The 17,364-nt window shown below is 44.8% G+C and overlaps 2 protein-coding genes across 5 annotated transcripts in view; one reads left to right on the top strand and one right to left on the bottom strand.

The window, feature by feature from the left end:
- The window catches only part of LOC119693023, a 33,894-nt gene extending 23,464 nt beyond the window's left edge, over positions 1 to 10,430 (top strand). Inside the window, exons 2-7 of one of the 2 annotated variants that reach the window (XM_048622622.1) lie at positions 2,830 to 2,982; positions 3,872 to 4,026; positions 4,378 to 4,579; positions 4,844 to 4,990; positions 5,397 to 5,549; positions 9,283 to 10,430. In XM_048622622.1, coding sequence (XP_048478579.1) covers positions 2,830 to 2,982; positions 3,872 to 4,026; positions 4,378 to 4,579; positions 4,844 to 4,990; positions 5,397 to 5,549; positions 9,283 to 10,235 — 1,763 coding nt within the window. In that variant the 3' untranslated portion in view covers positions 10,236 to 10,430. The remainder of the gene's footprint in view (positions 1 to 2,829; positions 2,983 to 3,871; positions 4,027 to 4,377; positions 4,580 to 4,843; positions 4,991 to 5,396; positions 5,550 to 9,282) is intronic. The other variant, XM_048622623.1, reaches the window with a different exon arrangement.
- Positions 10,431 to 11,148: 718 nt separating this feature from the next.
- LOC119693052 lies at positions 11,149 to 17,209 on the bottom strand. 3 transcript variants are annotated; one of them, XM_048622625.1, is made up of 13 exons: positions 17,051 to 17,209; positions 16,597 to 16,652; positions 16,481 to 16,506; positions 15,800 to 15,809; positions 15,527 to 15,625; positions 15,198 to 15,312; positions 14,753 to 14,874; positions 14,195 to 14,297; positions 13,676 to 13,768; positions 13,129 to 13,274; positions 12,701 to 12,793; positions 12,333 to 12,492; positions 11,149 to 11,982 (listed from the first exon to the last, which is right to left on the bottom strand). In XM_048622625.1, the coding sequence occupies exons 1-13, from the start codon at positions 17,070 to 17,072 to the stop codon at positions 11,876 to 11,878; spliced, it is 1,152 nt and encodes a 383-aa protein (XP_048478582.1). In that variant the 5' UTR covers positions 17,073 to 17,209; the 3' UTR covers positions 11,149 to 11,875. The 3 variants fall into 3 exon arrangements, with proteins under 3 accessions (XP_048478582.1, XP_048478581.1, XP_048478583.1); XM_048622624.1 differs by lacking the exon at positions 16,481 to 16,506 and having other exon boundaries at positions 15,800 to 15,862; XM_048622626.1 differs by lacking the exons at positions 15,800 to 15,809; positions 16,481 to 16,506.
- Between the last annotated feature and the right edge of the window lie 155 nt (positions 17,210 to 17,364).

Consider the following 17,364-nt stretch of genomic DNA (forward strand, 5'->3'; position numbering starts at 1 on the left):
TTTATACAATACAATACTCTTTATTTGCACCAAAATAGAACAACATACAAAAAAAACTTTTAAATAAAAAGTTATACCTTAAACATTTCGAATTTTAAATTCAACTGTAGCAAGTATGCATATAATGGAACGCAACTACACACATGGATGCCCCACTACGCCTACACAGCCGCACGCACACTACTACACGCGACGAGCGTATATAAACCGGCTGCGCGGCCGCAGTATTTCATTCGATAGCCAGCTGGCATTGAGTACGATAGCTCCGCAGTCTGCTCATTGTCAGGTCGCTTCATCTGTGCGATAGCTCCGCCGTCCTCAGATGTTAGCAAGCTAGGAGAGCATCAGGGTGCGATAGCTCCGCAGTCCGCCCTAGGTTCTATGCTAGGTTACCTATCTAATACTTATACCTACTCATGTTATTTAAGTTTAGTGTGTTATCATACAATAAATCTACAAGTCCTATGATATTGGAGTTTTCATTCATAACCACACTACAACTGGCGCCCAACGTAAATATCAAGCTGTAAGATTATAATCCGGAGAATAACGAAAATATCTAAGAACCAGATCACACTACAACTGGCGCCCAACGTAAATATCTAAGAGCCAGCAGAGGACACTACAATCTGGTACATAAGGAAATCATCACGCCAGATTACACAATCTGGTGCCCAACGGAAATATCTAAGCCAGGTTACATCACAACCTGACTGTCAAGAAAATTCAAGCAAAATACAATCTGGCGGTAAAAGGAAATAAATCGCCAGACTAATAAACGCCAAACGATTTCTACATACTTAAGTATTTGGAAATCACAACTATACAGACTACAATCGTCAGCGACCACCGATTATAACATAGTTGAAACGAACAACTATACGGAATACAATCGTTAGCGTCCACCGATTACTACATAGTTGAAAAGCACAACTATACAGAATACAATCGTCAGCGACCACCGATTACTACATAGTTGAAAGGAACAACTATACGGAATACAATCGTCAGCGTCCACCGATTACTACATAGTTGAAAAGCTAACCGCAGAAAGAAAATCAAACTACCCTCAAATCTAGAATATCAGTCATCATGACAGAAGATTAGTCATTTACCGTCGACAGTTAATTTTGAAAACTGACGCTAGACAATACAAAATAGGAGTAGCTTTACTCCAGGGGGAGGGTGACAATCAAAACCCAGTAGAATATGCAAGTAGGCTACTTACTAACGCTGAACGCAACAATTCTGTCACATTACTCACAGAGAAAGAAGCCCTAGAATCATATGAGCTATATCGAGAGTCCGTGGATGAAGGAACAAAAATTGTCACCACAACTGACCACCAAACCTAAAAAGGCTAAAGACTCCAAAATGCAATTACAAAAGTCAAGAAAAGAGCTAGCGATGACAAACTACCAAGCCCATGAATGCAATCAACCGCACGGCAAGACCAAAGGAATCTACCAACTGATTCTGGTACTCTCTCGGGACGATATACGAGTACCAGAGGGGGAGAATGTAGCAAGTATGCATATAATGGAACGCAACTACACACATGGATGCCCCACTACGCCTACACAGCCGCACGCACACTACTACACGCGACGAGCGTATATAAACCGGCTGCGCGGCCGCAGTATTTCATTCGATAGCCAGCTGGCATTGAGTACGATAGCTCCGCAGTCTGCTCATTGTCAGGTCGCTTCATCTGTGCGATAGCTCCGCCGTCCTCAGATGTTAGCAAGCTAGGAGAGCATCAGGGTGCGATAGCTCCGCAGTCCGCCCTAGGTTCTATGCTAGGTTACCTATCTAATACTTATACCTACTCATGTTATTTAAGTTTAGTGTGTTATCATACAATAAATCTACAAGTCCTATGATATTGGAGTTTTCATTCATAACCACACTACACAACTATTTTTTACTTAAGTATATAAATTAATTCAGAAACTAGATCCATAGTTATTAAATATTTTTTCACAATAGATAGGTATAAGTATGCATTGTTAGATGCTCTACAGATTATTGATTTGATTGTACCTGGCCAGCCTTCCTCCGTGGCCCCTCGTTGTCTAATGAGCGCAGTTGGTTTTTAATTAGAGGGGTCTGGAGTCTGGCGGCGGCGGCGGGTGCACGCAATTGACTGTAATTTACCGATGCACCTGTCTGTACGCATTAGCAGGACAAGCCAAATAGCAAATAGCGCTTAGCCGGAGCCGATACAGACAGTTTCACCACTTTTATGGATACGTAACGGATTACCTACGACTAGAAGTCAGGTTTTCCTCCATTTTCAAACGTATCAGTAGACTTACGTTACGTGGGATTTGTTTTTCAATTGTTTTGTTTGGCTGGTGGTTTCTATTCTATTCTCTGTGGGGATGTAGGTACCTGCACCTGGCTCTCTCGAGTGGAACCTTTGTGCATATCCCCTAGGTCTAAACTGCCTTCCTAAGATTGGACCATTTCCCACCACGCTGGTCCACTGCGGGTTGGTGGGTTCACATATCTAGAAGTGCTAGATCTAGATATGCAGGTTTCCTCACGATGTTTTCCTTCACCGTCAGAGCGATGGTATACATACATTGTACTTAACTTAAAAGTTGTTGTTTTGCTTTAGTTGGCTGGTGGTTAGAAAGTAGCATATAAATGTGTTAGAGATAAATGTAGATGACATACCTACATGTCTGTCTAAAAGAACCTTTCTACGAAAAGACTACGTCCTACGTCCAGTTTTCCTTCAATACGCACGATAAGTTCGCCTGATAATAATGATCTAATAAGCCCTGGAGCACATCCCCTAAACATGTCTTTCTTTGGTTCCAGGTGAGATGTGGCAGTGGATGGAGGGCGGCGGCGCGGCGCCGTGCGCGCGCGGGAAGCACGCGGCGTGCGTGCTGGGCAGCGCGGTGTACGTGCTGGGCGGGCGGGGCGCCGGCGGGAACCTGCCGCTTAGGGACTTCTGGCGGTATCATCTGGGTTAGTACAATATGAGCTACTACTGCAGGGTCAGCCAGTGGCACCATGCAGCCATCTCTTCGTAAATATAAAATGCGTGATAAGTAATATAAGTATTTTCTATTTAGATTCATTGCTAAAATAAACTCAGACTGTAGCTGCTCTCAAAATACAATCGTCTAACTACCTAGCTAAATATAATATTTGCCGAACACACAATGACCCGCAGCCCGCAGCGTGTTATCTAACAATGCGGTGGTAATCTGTCAGTTTACAAACAATTAGCTCTCAACTCTTCACTCGCGCGTTTCAACGTCACAGCGACCGACAGGCTCGAGGGTGCTTCACAACCAAGGGTTCTCCCAGCCCGCCAGGCCAGATGACACGAATTCACTCAGCAATTAGGTCGAGAGTCCATCGATCACTGCCTACACCGCACATTGGATGAGGCATTATTGGGTCGTGCCTTATCTCTGATACTAGGTTTCTGTTTATTGGCTCGAGATGTCATGAACTTTGCGAATATTGGAATATTATTTATGTTCACATACGTAACTTGTGACCTCTTTCTCTCTTAGCACACACAGTCCTCATTATTTTATAACTTGACTATTCCTACTATACAGGGTATTGCAAAAAGGGTATACTAACCCGAAACCTACATGTGCAGCATTTTATATCTAAGCCCGAAAATGAAATCAGAATTTGCTGCACATGTAGGTTTCGGCTTAGTATACCCTTTTTGCAATACCCTGTAGAAATAGGATGAAAGTAACTAGTTACCTACCTACCAAAATCTAATGTTATCTGCTTACAATAATAATCTAATGTCCACGAACTGCACGAGTTAACGTCACATCCAGACATGCATTCCGTATAATACGTAACGTATTCCCCTCGCCGTCCGCAGCATCAGGCGTGTGGGAGCGGCTGGACGGCGGGCCGGCGGCGCCGCCCGCGCTGCAGGAGCACTCGGCGACCCCGCACGAGGCCTCGCTCTACGTGTTCGGCGGGGAGGTGGGCGCGCTCGCCACCGAGACGCCGTTGTGGGTCTACAACACTGAGGTGAGACACTGGATGAAGGATGGTAATGTGGGAATTGGGAGACAGGAACCGATGGGAAATATGTATACCTATAGGAACTTTTGGGTCTAAATAAACACGCTTAAATGGACTTCTGGAGCAAAGATTACATAGATAGGTTGCCAAAATTGTCTAGAAGAGAAGAAACGCTGAGGACAGTATCGTAGCACTTCTCCGTGTTCTTGTTCAGTTGTGGATACTTATTTAAGTATAACTAGGTACATAATAATGCTCTTCATTCAAGAATATCGGTGATGCATGTTTCAATAATCTGACAAATCGTTCCTGTACTTGGTGCAACCCTATCTAACCCATCTGACCAATGTTCCTCAGACTCGTCTCTGGCGCAAGCTGGCGGGGTCGCCCGCGCCGGTACCGCGACGGGGGCGGCGCGCAGGGGGCGGCAAGCCGGCGGGGGGCGGGCCGCGGGGGCGCCGCGGACACTCCGCGCACGCGCTCAAGGACTGCCTGCTCGTGTATGGAGGCTACATGGACCTGAAGGGCTCCACTAATGAGCTATGGGCTTTTCACTATGGTGAGGATCGCAGAAATTTGATTAAACGTATTGGTTACTGTAATACATATAAATGATATTGTTTGATACGCCTCTAAAGTGGGCCCCATAATCCAGGGACTATCTTACTATATACAGCTTTCTGCTGGAAACCAGCTCTTGGGCCTTGAAAACCTCTCTGAAAACTAGCATCACACCATGAAGAGAAACCAGAGCTCGAGAACCATTACCGTTTCTAAATCTTCCCAACTTCCCCTATGTTACTAACTCCCTTCTCCTCCCCAGAGTCAGAGTCGTGGCACCAGGTGCGCACGGCGGGGCCGGGCCCGGCGCGGCACCGGCACGCCGCCGCGCTGCACGACAACAAGCTGTACGTGCACGGCGGCCAGTGCGACCTGCGGGAGTGCGCCGACCTGTGGCACTATGACACCAGTGAGTCTTGCAGCTGTGATATAATCATACCATAAAATGGCTCAACAGAACTCTACGATAGTAGTCACGCTGCCGTTGACACCATGCAGCAAGTCTTACACTCGAGGGAAATAAGAACTCCATGCCTAATTGTTAGGAATTAGGAATTCATGACAGCAATGAGTGATATCACCAGGGGACAGTAATTGAAGCCAATAGTGCCAAATTACACATCTCTCTTCTTCGCTCCAGCAATCCTACGAGTATTAAGACCTACACACTAGCCCTCCGTCCCATGTTAAAGCCCAGAATTTCATTTTGAAGTTGACAAAGATGTTTGCCATATAAATAAATGTGCTCCTAGGGGTTGACTTGTGTGACAGTCTATACGAATATACTGACCCAGCACCCCTTCACCTTCCCCCAGTGTCCCGCGTGTGGAGCCAGGTGCGCACGCCGGCCAAGCTGTCCCCGGGCCCCCGCTCGGGCCACGCGGCGCTTCGGGCCGGTGCGCACCTCTACATCTTCGGCGGGGAGAGCGCCGCCGTGCCCACTAATGAGCTCTGGAGGTTCCACTTCGGTGAGTAGGCTGATGGTGCTTAGAGCAGAGCTTAACATGGTAGTTTTTCTTGCAAGCTTTTTTGCGAGGTTTCCATTACTAGTTATTATTCTGTGCCATTGGTCCAAAACTGTTTTTCCGTTAAAGAGTAACAAAACATCCATAACTAGTTGCAAATTTCACAGTTGGTAATAGTATTGTGCAACTTCTAAAAATATTACTTACATTTTTGTTTTGTTTGTTTACAGTGCCAAAAACTTGTCTGTTCCGGTGAGAGTTCACGTAAATGTCTAATATTTCTTTAAGTAATTCACTCTTGTGGTTTTAATAAACCTATCTAATCTATATCAATATATAGGTAATTCATTAGTAAGTAATAAGATATCGATCAATTTAGTTCGCTCCCACCAGAACAGATAAGTTTGTCGCACTGTAGTATCTACCTGTATGATTCACTCAAAAGTTGACGTCACCTTGATAACCCACTGTGGGTACTCCCTACATTCTGATCTACCCATCCGATTGTACCTAATTAACCACCTGCGCAGTACCTACATTATCTTTCCTGATAAGTACTGCGAAATACAGTTGTAAACAAAACAACTTACTGAGTAACAGAGGTATAATAAGGATATCGTGATATTTGTTATCACTGTTTGTTAGCGCTTGTTGTGGGATCTATAACTACAATTAAATACGTGTGTTAAAATGGGTGTTATGTGTAATATACTGGTTAATCGAACACGAGATTTTTACACACCCGGTGAACCAGTTACTGGCATAGTTAAATATGCCGTGGACGAAGAGACAACGATTGAAGACATCGTCTTGTCATATGTCGGGAAAGGACACTGTAGCTTTAGCAACGACAGCAGCAAGTACTACGGCACAGAAGAAATATTCAGAATGAATATCAGTATCCTGCCGAAGGACAAAGCCCAAGACGATACAGTAGCCCTGCCCGCCGGCGCCTACGAGGCTCCCTTCCAGTTCACCACGCCGCACCACATACCACCCACCTACAAGGACTTCAACGGAGAAATAAGCTATAAACTGAAAGTGAAATTCATAAGGCCAGGCACATTTAAGACCAACAAAATGTTCTACATCTCCATTAATATTAAAAGCCAAGCGAACCCAGTAGTGCCTCAGGAACCCATAGTTTACGGAATAGACAAGACATTAGTCACAATGTTTTCGTCGGAGAAAACCCGAATAAATGTACAGGCTGAGATACAGAAGTGTTATTTGCGAGCCGGCGACGCCGCCGAGCTGAGGCTGGCGGTCACCAACGACTCCCGAGTGATACCACGAGTGCAGGCCGGCATTTATGCAAAACGCACCTATACGGCAAACGGTGGTCAAACTAAAAATTATGACGAATACTTTAAGGCATGTACAATAAGACCACTGACTATACCTGATCGCGGTGTGTCAAACTTCACCCTGAGCGTGCCTTCTACGGCGGACCTGTTCACGGTACAGAACTCCAGGGTCGTAGCTAAAGAATACTTCGTGAAAGTGCTTCTGAGACTTCCAATGCCCTACATCAATGCATCAGTAGATATCCCAGTAGTGATTTCTGGAGCTGAGTTGGCAGAAGACAATGAGCTGTCGGCAAGCATGCCTTCAACGTCGGCCGGGCCGTCGACTGAAGCACCGCCGACGTATGAAGACACTATTCATGACACCGTACCGACTTGCATGAAGAAAATGCCTCTGTAATTGTAAAGAGTTTAATTACGATTTTATACTGAAAATAACAATTGACGAATAAATTTATATTTTTTGTACTTTTTCTCGTGTGTTTCATTCTCATCCATCCGCAGTATCCGCACCCATCCTCTCATAATATTGGAGTTTTACCAACCATTAAAACTCTTCTTATGTTTCCAATGACGTCTTAAATCCATTTAGGAGAGAGGAAAGAAAGAAAGAAAATACATTTATTTAGTGCTGCAAAAATACACCACGCACACAAAAATACAATTAAACAAAGAAACAAAAGAAAAAAATACACACCATATAAATACAGTATTGTGCAAATTAATGTGAACACAAGTGAAAATTTGAAAAAAATACATTTATTAGTTCTAAAATAAAAAAACCAGAGATATATTAATACAATTTAAGTTGTTTTAACAGAAAATGTGTCTTCCTTGGCTTTTATAACTTCTTCAAAACGTTTTGGCATAGAATCGACATGATTTTAACAGTTTTCTGATATTTTCTGGTCTAAAAAACTTGTATGGATTACAGCCTCTATCATTTTAGTTTTTCTTGTGCAATCCGTTTTATGGAGCCTAACTTTCACGATGGCCCACTTATTTTCAATGGGATTAAGTGCCGGTGAGTTCTCTGGCCATCCAAAGGCATGATATCTAGTTGTCCTTGAAATATTTAAATATAATATTGGACACGTGGCATGGAACCCAATTTTGTTGAAAAACTTATTGACCGTTAGCATCAACTTTTCTTAGTTTGGGTCTGTTATTCTTATATAGGTACCGGATGACTTGTGCCCATCGAAGGGATGATGTACTCGCTAAAATACAGTGACTTGCTAGAACAGAGATTAGAAGTTGAACTAAGAATATTTTATGATAACGGTCAATAAGATTTTCAACAAAATTCGGCTCCATACCACGTGTTTTTGATGATGATGATTATGCTTAAATATTTCAAGGACAACAAGATATCATGCCTTTAGATGGCCAGAGAACTCACCGGCATTTAATCCCATTGAAAATAAGAGGGTCATCGTGAAAGTTAGACTTTGTAAAACGGATTGCACAAGAAAAACTAAAATGATAGAGGCTGTAATCCATACAAGTTTTTTAGACCAGTAAATATCAGAAAACTGTTAAAATCATGTCGATTCTATGCCAAAACGTGTTGAAGAAGTAATAAAAGCCAGGAAGGACACATTTTCTATTAAAATAACTTAAATTGTATTAATATATCTCTGTTTTTTTTATTTTAGAACTAATAAATGTATTTTTTTTAAATTTTCACTCGTGTTCACATTAATTTGCACAATACTGTAAATAAAAAAAGAAATCCGATATATAATAGCTGGCCAGTCTGTGTTGGTGGTGCACCAGTGCAGCGCCAAATAGGTACATGCAGCGCTGATTTTCAGCAGGGACCCTTTACGTGACATAAATACAAAATAAGTTAATAAATTAAGTATGTAGTATTACTGTAGGGAAGGATATAAAATAGTAGTAGGATAGCGCACCGATACAAACGACACCGAAAATTACCTACCAAGAAATAATCTTATTTCTATCACAATGCCAAAGTAAAAGTTTTACGAGTCATAAAGCTAGTCCGATATCATTCCGATACATAAAAGATTCAGTAAGTTTTACGAGTGCCGTAAACGGAGAACATCCATTCATATCTTACGAGCTTCGGGATGCGATTTACGAACTTCAGACGCACATCAATCATTCAGACAGACAAATCTAGGTCACACGAACTTAGTTTTGCCAGATTGAATCCGAATCGGATTGTTATTATCTCCTGTTGTATCTTGTTTCATCTGGACTTCGCTGTTTACATAGCGTGCCGTAAACGTTATGGTATTAAATAACGATTAGAGAGATTAGATTTAGAATATCAATGTATGAACTCGCCAACCAAGCTATAAAGGCAGTCGAGAGTTTCGAGTAGGTCACGTGCAGGCCCCCTATCATGGCCGATAATAGAATACCACAATTTATCATGTACTATTGTTTCTCGGTTGCAGCGACGGAGAGCTGGGAGCGCATCCACCAGAACCTGTCGTGGCCGTCGCCGCGCGTGGACTGCCGCCTGCTGCTGGTGCCGGGGGCGGCGCCGGGGCCGCGGGGGCGCGCGGGGGGGCCGGGGGCGGTGGCCCCGCGCCCCGCGCGCCCCGACCCGCCCTCCTCGCTGCTGCGCGAGATCTCCAAGCTGTCGTCGTTCCACATGCGGCGCAACAACCGTGCGTCCTACTCCGTGCTGGACCAGGACTCCACCGAGAGCCTGCACGCGCCGCCGCCGCCGCTGCCCAAGAGCCTGTCCGCCTACGTCATCGACAAGCGGCAGCCGGGGGACGGCTCCGAGCGGGGCGCGGGGGGCGGCGGCGGGGGCGGGGGGCGCGGGGAGCTGGCCCGGGAGCGCATCTCGGTGCCGGACTTCGCGGACATGGTGCTGCCCGCGCCGGCGCTGTCACCCGCCGCCGCCGCCAAGCTCGTGTACCTCGACTCCGACGAGGAGGAGGACATGAAGCGCGAGCTGCGCGAGATGGAGCTGCTCAAGCGGCAGGAGGGCCGCCTCAACGAGTACACGAAGGTCGAGCGAGTCATCGTCGCGATCCCTAAATCCGCTTCCGTAAGATTCACGAAGGAGCCGACAGTGGTGACCGCGGAGGACGAGAGCGAGCTGTCCACGTCGGACTACGCGAGTGCGGAGCGCGTGAACCGGCTGTCCGGCACCTCGTCCCTCGGGTTCTGCAACCCGCACTACCTGGGCGGGGACGTGCGGCGGCTGGGCGCGGCGCTCACGCCGGACTCGGGCGTGGCGGGCGACATCGAGCTGCAGGACCTGAGCGAGCGGGCGCGCGGGGGCGGGGGCGCGGGGGGCGGGGCGCTGGTGTTGCTGCTGGTGGGCGGGCGCGAGCCGGCGCACCCCGCGCTGCTGCAGCGCCCGCTGTCCATGTGGACCTACCGCCTGCTGTAGGGGACACTATAGGGCTAATTTCGAATGTAACTTCAGACACAGACCGCATAACCGAGGCATACTTCGATGAAAAACAAATCGCTGAAAAGAGGAAGGTTGCGGGTGAAGTAGTCTTGTTTTCATTGGCTCGTTCAAAGCCTAGATATATGGTCGGTGCCTTGAGATGAGCCAATAAGAAAGCCAGTCCAGTCCAAACTATCGATTCGTATCGTATCTATCTACCGTAATCCAATATGATTGACTCAAACTAATCAGTCAAGATGATTGGGGACGGCCATTAGAAGCCGGGTACTCCCGAGCGTTTGTAGGATCGTTCCAAGATCTCGTAAACATAGGTCCAGCTATAGATATTATAGGTATAGTATAGTGTTAGGTGTTAGTGTGGGGGGACTACGGCGGGGTTCCGTCCAGTGCGGGCATGTGCAGTGCGAGTGATTCTGTCCAGAGTACAAGGGGGAGGGGGGGAGGTACGCAGAGTGCCAACTACTCAAGTATTCACTAGGTACTTGTATCGTTCATTAACCTCATGTTTTAAGACTCTTGTCATGTGTTTTTTATACTTAAGTATTAAGTTGACCTGTTTTGTAATAATTGTTTTGTTACAAGTTACCAATCACTGCTATCTTTCGCTAAGACTGATTACTGTAGTATTAACTGTAACTGTTTTTAATACTTTTGTGTTATTTGTTAATAGATGTTCTTATTTTGTTATTGACAGTAGACTATTCCGAACGTTTTTGATAATTTATTGAACTTCTTTTACGTTCTATCAAATAACCTACACAGTACAATGCTCGAGATTAATTAAAAGTATTTCTGTGGCTTTCCTTGTTTTACTGCCGACCTTACACACATACCTTTACATTATGTTACTGTTACAAAGGTTAGGGATTGATATTTGAAACACAGTAAGTACTTGTCTATAATATTTTATTATCAGACATTTACGTCGTAACTTATTCCAGAGGTTGGAACAACCCTCCGGGTATATTAAAAAGGAACAAACCCTCTATTCTTACATCTATCTGAACCAGATTAGTGATAGTCAAAAAAACTATAAATTTTTGTCAGTACTTAATATACTTAATCATTTCATTAGATGTATTTCATGTAGTCAGTGTATAAGTAATAATTTAATTTGATGTAGTTCATATAGTTAGTGTATAAGTAATAATTTCATTAGATGTTATTAGGTGTTAATTCGAATAATTTAATGATGATGCAACCATAAAGTACAGCATCTAACCCATCAAACACTTTACTACAGTCAAATATCACTTTACTAAAAATAGCCAAATATAATTATAATTTTCTGATTACTATACCATGATTTTCTACAATAATTTAGAAAGGGACATCAACACCCATCCGATTTATTACAGGATGAGTGTCAAGTTAGTCAAATAGGGCGTATTTGGCGCAACCAAGCGGTGTCAAAACGCAAGTGCGTCAGCACACTATCGCTTTGAAGATCACCTAATAATATATTATAAATCTAAAATATTATTGCTATACATGATGTGTGCAATACAACTCTTCTCTGGGACCTAACTAATACGTGTGAGTGTTACCTCGGTGCCGCGTGCCTACACCCGGGTACACTACAGGGTGGTGTGTAGGTGTGCCCTACAGGGTGGTGCCTACAGCTCGGGCGCGTTGGCGGTGGCGACGGGCTCGAACTTGACGCTGAACAGCGCCTCGCAAGCCGCGCGCGCCGCCATCTTGCGCGCCTCCTTCTTGTTGGTCGCTGCAACGGAAAGTAGCACATTCATACTTTGTAAAATGTAGCATGCGTTCTAAGATGTTTCATTGACAGATCCTTAAGTCTGGTAAGTATAGTTGGTATTCCCTTGAAAATGAACAAATTAAAAGTATGGATTTGACAGCTGTCATAGGGATCATTCAATATATTACAAACTATAGGGTTCTTGGCCATAGTGAAAGGATGGCCCCAGTCAGACTAGCGTCAGTTGTGCACTTGGGAATCCGATTATTTTAGAATAAGTATGCAATACTCTGGAGCAGTGGAAATCCCTTCTTCGAGCCCAACGTCCCCGGTGTGGGGTAACAGAATTTCATCATCATCATCCAACTCACCTTTCCCAATATACGTGACGCTGTCCACATCGACGGCCACGGTGTAGATCATGTTCTGCGGCTTGTCTCCCTCGGCGGACAGCTCGCGGTAGTCGAGGCGCGGCCGCATGTACGTCAGCAGCATGCACGGGTGCATGCGCGCCGCGTTCGACGGCAGCACCTGGCGACATGGTGTAGTGGTTAATAGTCACTCTGACTGATATGACGAAGGTCCCGGGTTCGATTTTCGACCGGGCAGATATTTGTTTAGGGGCAGATTGTTGTCCACGAAATACTGTATCTACGTATTATATATAAGACCTATTACAGGCCCTAGTTTGGGGTCTGATGGCCATGTGTGAGATGTCTCCACATATTATTATTATTACCTTGGGCTTGGAGACCTTGGGCGGGCGCGCGCGGGCGGGCGCCGCGGCGGGGCCGGCGCCGCTGTCCCCCGAGGCGGCCAGCTGTTCGGATACCTGGGAGAAAGCAATAAAAGGTTTATTTCATGTTCACATCGGTTTTAGAACTCCTTCTGTGCCCGTGTTGTTGTCCTAAGTGTACAACGCGTGTGGAGCTTAACTATTTTGCCAATTTTATTGGCTGGAGCTATAAAATACCCATAAGCAAGTAAACATAAGCATACAAATAAGCATGCCGTAAATTTATCAGGATAGTAATCATCTGCTCCTTATGCACTAAATGGATTTTAATGGCAACACTAGGTACTCTGCAAGCTAGACGGCAGAATTGCTCGTGACTTGGCTCTCATGTGAGTATTGTCTCTAGTGCAGTAAAGTAGCTGTGTACTCACGGAGGTGTTGGCGGGCTTGAAGAGCGGCACCTTGTGTCCCTCGTACTCCCACTCCGCGAACAGCTTGTGCAGCGCGAACGACGCCAGCTGGATCATGGGCAGCGCCTCGTCGTCGTCGCCCTCCGCCGCGCCCGTCGTCGAGCCCGCTGTGGACCGGATATTAATTTGGAACGTTTCTTTCAAAGTAAATGAATAGTTTATCAGTGTCGAGATTAATTAAATAGAAATCACAAGCAGTCTATGTATCTACCCTAGGATATTTGAGAACGACGCTAGACATATCGTACGATATATTGTTATGTGGATAAATACAAAACAATTCATTTTGTCCAAATGGATAACTCCGCATTTGCTACAAAGCTAATATAAAAGATACATAAGCGATCATTATTTATTAAAACGTTTGGTCTGGTGGAGCCTAAAGGTAGCTATTTTATGAGACTTGCACTTTTGCAGGTTAAATAGTATTAGTCATTGGTGCAAATAAATCAAATGTAGTTATTATAATAATGGGCGTAGTGTACTAATACTATGTTGTAGGTCTCACCGTCGGCGCCGAGCGCCTTGGTCATGCGCTTGATGATGAGGTCGCGGATGGCCTGCTCCGCCGCCGCGTTGCGCGCGGACAGTTTGTTCTCACCTGCCGACCGACATAGCTACATAAACTTTACATTTATATAGGTAATTAAAGTAATTATCATTAGAAGAATCATGAAGGTAGATAGAAATGGCGGCCATTTGCATCTGCATTTTGGAAAGAATCATAGTACGTCATTTCCTCAATAGACGAAAACGAGCAAGCGATATAAAGCGCGTCAGAAAAACCCAGCCAGGGTTTCACTCGAGGAGACTCCTATCGTGCATAATGTACAGGTTGTTGCGAAAGTGGTATAGTAAGCCCAAAAGGCGGTGACTGAAATGGTCATTCTGAACAAATTTTGTTAAGGTTTGTTTATCTCGAATTTTCAAAAGTTGTAGAAGAAAAGTTATTCTGAATGAACCTCTGAGCTCTTTCGGCTTCCTATTCTATTTTTTTATGGAACACCCTGTGGTAAGTGAGTCTCACCGTATCCCTTGTAGGTGCTCCCCTCGAGCGTGAGGTCCGCGCAGAAGCCGGGCGCCGCCTGCGGCCCGTAGTACTGCTGCTGCGCCGCCTCCACCTTGAATTGCTGGAACATGACACGACACGTCAAAGTGAGGCTATTCAGGTGGTCAGCTATCTATCTCAGCAACGGTAATGTGATGGCTGTTGGAGGGCATTTATAACTGGGGATTACGCGCCACGTTCTAAAGTTTGTATGAATGAAAACAGTTACCGTTTTACTTCTATCATAACCTTACTTTGACTGCAAGTCAAAAGTTTTATTATAGTTCCACTTTGAATGCGAGAAAAACCGAGATTGGGTAAGGCCGTCGGACACAGTGTTGCGGCGTTCCTAGGGAGGGCCACTGCCCATCATTGGGCGACTATTGTTTGATGATGAGGCTGATACTAATAAATCCTGTTCCATTATGAAGCCCAAGATTATGTATAATATGACGAGCAATTCTGGATTTAAAATGCAGAGGAGTAAGAGTGCCGTCAAAAGACTTCCTCTGTGCCACTAGGCACGGTGGTGCTTACGTTGGCGAGCTGGTCGCCGCGGATCATCTCGTTGAGCACCATGAGCGCGTTCTTGGGCGACAGCAGCTTGCGCAGGCTCTCGTTCTGCCGCCGCCGCCGCTCCTTGTTCGAGATCTTCTTCACTGCAGGACCAGGGGAGAACAGTCAGGGAGGTGGCCGGAAGCAGGGGGTGGGATGAAATGAAACGGCACAAATGTGGCCCTGCTTAAGTTTAATAGACAGTGGTGTTCAATTATAGTTTTTTGACAGCATGACGATAATAGGCTACTTAAACACATTGCACTATACTTGAATTTTAGTTACATTTGCTGCAGTTCCTATTGCATCTGATTCTCTTGCACCCTAAAAACAGTCAATATTTGTGGGGTTTACTTATAAATATTGTACTCATTACACCTAGAGCCTAGATAATCAATTTATAGATGTATGTGTACGTGGTGCGTACCTCCCATTAGCTTGTTCTTCATCCAGGCGGGGCGCGGGGCGTCCTCCCCCCCCGCGCCCGCGCCCGCCTCCAGCCCCGCCGGCCCCACCGCCGGCTTCATGTCCATGTCCTGATCCTGAACAACATATAACACATTACATAATGTTGGGTACACACAAACTTGCACCAATGAACAAATGCCAATGAAATCAGTTCGGTGAACACCAATAATAATACATTCCTTCAATTTCCTTTTATGTTGCTAACTCAGGATTACTACAAATATTGACATCAAATCGTGTGTTCCCAGCAAAGTGTGGAATATAAATTATTTCCTTAGTAATTCTGACCTGGAGGAAGTTATTCTGTGTCTGCTGCTGCGGCGTGGGCGGCGCGATGGGCGCCGGCTGCTGCTGCGGGGTGTACATCTGCCCATACTGCTTGGTTTGCTGGACAACAGACAACTTGCATATTTCTTCACAATATTTAGCAAAGAACAACATAACAAAACATGTGGAAGTCTACAATTCACTAGCAATGTGTTATATTCAAGCTTGGTAGAAACTTGTCTAACTACTCAACTGTACTGGCCAAGTAATATTAGACAAATTAATGGGACTTACATTGTTGTAGCTGGTGGTATGAATGCGCAGTGTGGCCGGGGACGCCGCCGAAGACGCCCCGAGCTGCGAGGTGAGCCTTGTGGAACTGCGCGCTCACTCACATACACACACACTCTCACTTTTACTACATTCACACATCATGTCATTCATGCTATGGGAGAGAGCTCGCAATTTCCATTACAATCCGTTTTCCTGACATGTTGCTTACCCAGTACAAATGTTTTCAATAAATTAGTATTAAATTTTTCATGGACTTGCTGGATATAAAACTAACATGTAAAATTTATTTTCAGTCTAAACCTATTGCTGAACTTATGCTGGGATATGACAATTGTACTGAACTCACACCTGCCAGGAATCCAGAGTAACTTACTGTCTACTTAAGTCTAGAGAACCCCTTATGTGCAAGAGGCAGGGCTGGCCTCAGGACCATAAATTATTCTCAAAGAGCAGCTACCCTCTGAGAGGCGCCCACCCACAACTACAGCACCACAGGCAGAGGACATTAACAATTTAGATCTGAGTGCATCAATTTACAATGCCTTTGGTGGAAGCCCAACATCGTGAGAGGCAACAAGCTCTGGAGTCAGTGCTCCGGTGCAACACCCCTCCCGATGTCAGTCACTAGTTGTCAAGGTGTTGGCACAGTCAGAAGGTATCTGGTGACTTTGCTGCCAGTACCAGGGCTCACGGGGGTCCCCATTGCGCTGTGATAACATATACAGTTCATTAACAACATTGTTAGAACATACTTATTAGGTTGGGAAGCATAATTACAATTTATATGAATTGTTTACCTCTCCCGCCGACACGAACTGGCCTGAGTTGAAGCGGCCAGAGTTGCGTGTGTTGTCTGAAACATGAGAAACATCATGAAAACAGCCTCTGAGCATAAGTAGGACTTGGCATGGACAGGTCAACAGTTACCTATCATAAAAATAAAAAATCTATAAAAACAAACATTGTCCCAGCTTGACCAGCTTTTGCCGGCTAACAGTCATGCATGATTGACAAAAGTTGAATGCACTGAGTTATAGCGAAAATCAATAATGAAAGCCGCAATCTAATAATAACGAACGAATTTATGACGAAAATTCGTTGTATATAGGTTGGTCCTATGAAAATTACTTGATAAACTTAAAACTTGCCAAGCATCACGGTGGAAATCGAAGGAAATACTATTACAAATGACTAAAACAAGAGTTGAGTTGATGGCAAATCAATAGCCGACAAGAATAATTATGTACTTACAGTTTCTGTTATTAAAAGACATTATCCCAAATAGTATCTAAAACTTGATCCTGAAATCCAAGTATAGCGAAGTCGTGGTAAATTTTCTTTCTGTTTTTGATCACAAAACACAAACAAAAAATTGAAATTCCTGTCGGTCAAAACAAAATGGCCGCAATGCCACAGCCCACAGATTAAGGTAGTAATGACAAAATTGACAAATAAACATGCCAATAATCAGTGTTGCCAGTGTTGCCACCCAGTGTTGGTTTTAAGGCGCCGACACATTAGCGGACGCGGCTGTCAGCCGCGACTGATAGTTTGCATGGTCTTTT

Source organism: Plutella xylostella, chromosome 8, assembly GCF_932276165.1.
Source record: "Plutella xylostella chromosome 8, ilPluXylo3.1, whole genome shotgun sequence".
Taxonomy (NCBI): domain Eukaryota; kingdom Metazoa; phylum Arthropoda; class Insecta; order Lepidoptera; family Plutellidae; genus Plutella; species Plutella xylostella.

Bases quoted from the DNA above. Each gene is read 5' to 3' on its own strand.
- LOC119693052 (XM_048622624.1), bottom strand. From the start codon at position 17,072: ATGTCTTTTAATAACAGAAACT. The intron at 14,875-15,197 runs GTACGCACCACG...CTGGTCCTGCAG, and splicing joins GAAGAACAAGCTAATGGGAG to TGAAGAAGATCTCGAACAAG. The intron at 13,769-14,194 runs GTGAGACTCACT...GTCGGTCGGCAG, and splicing joins GAGCACCTACAAGGGATACG to GTGAGAACAAACTGTCCGCG.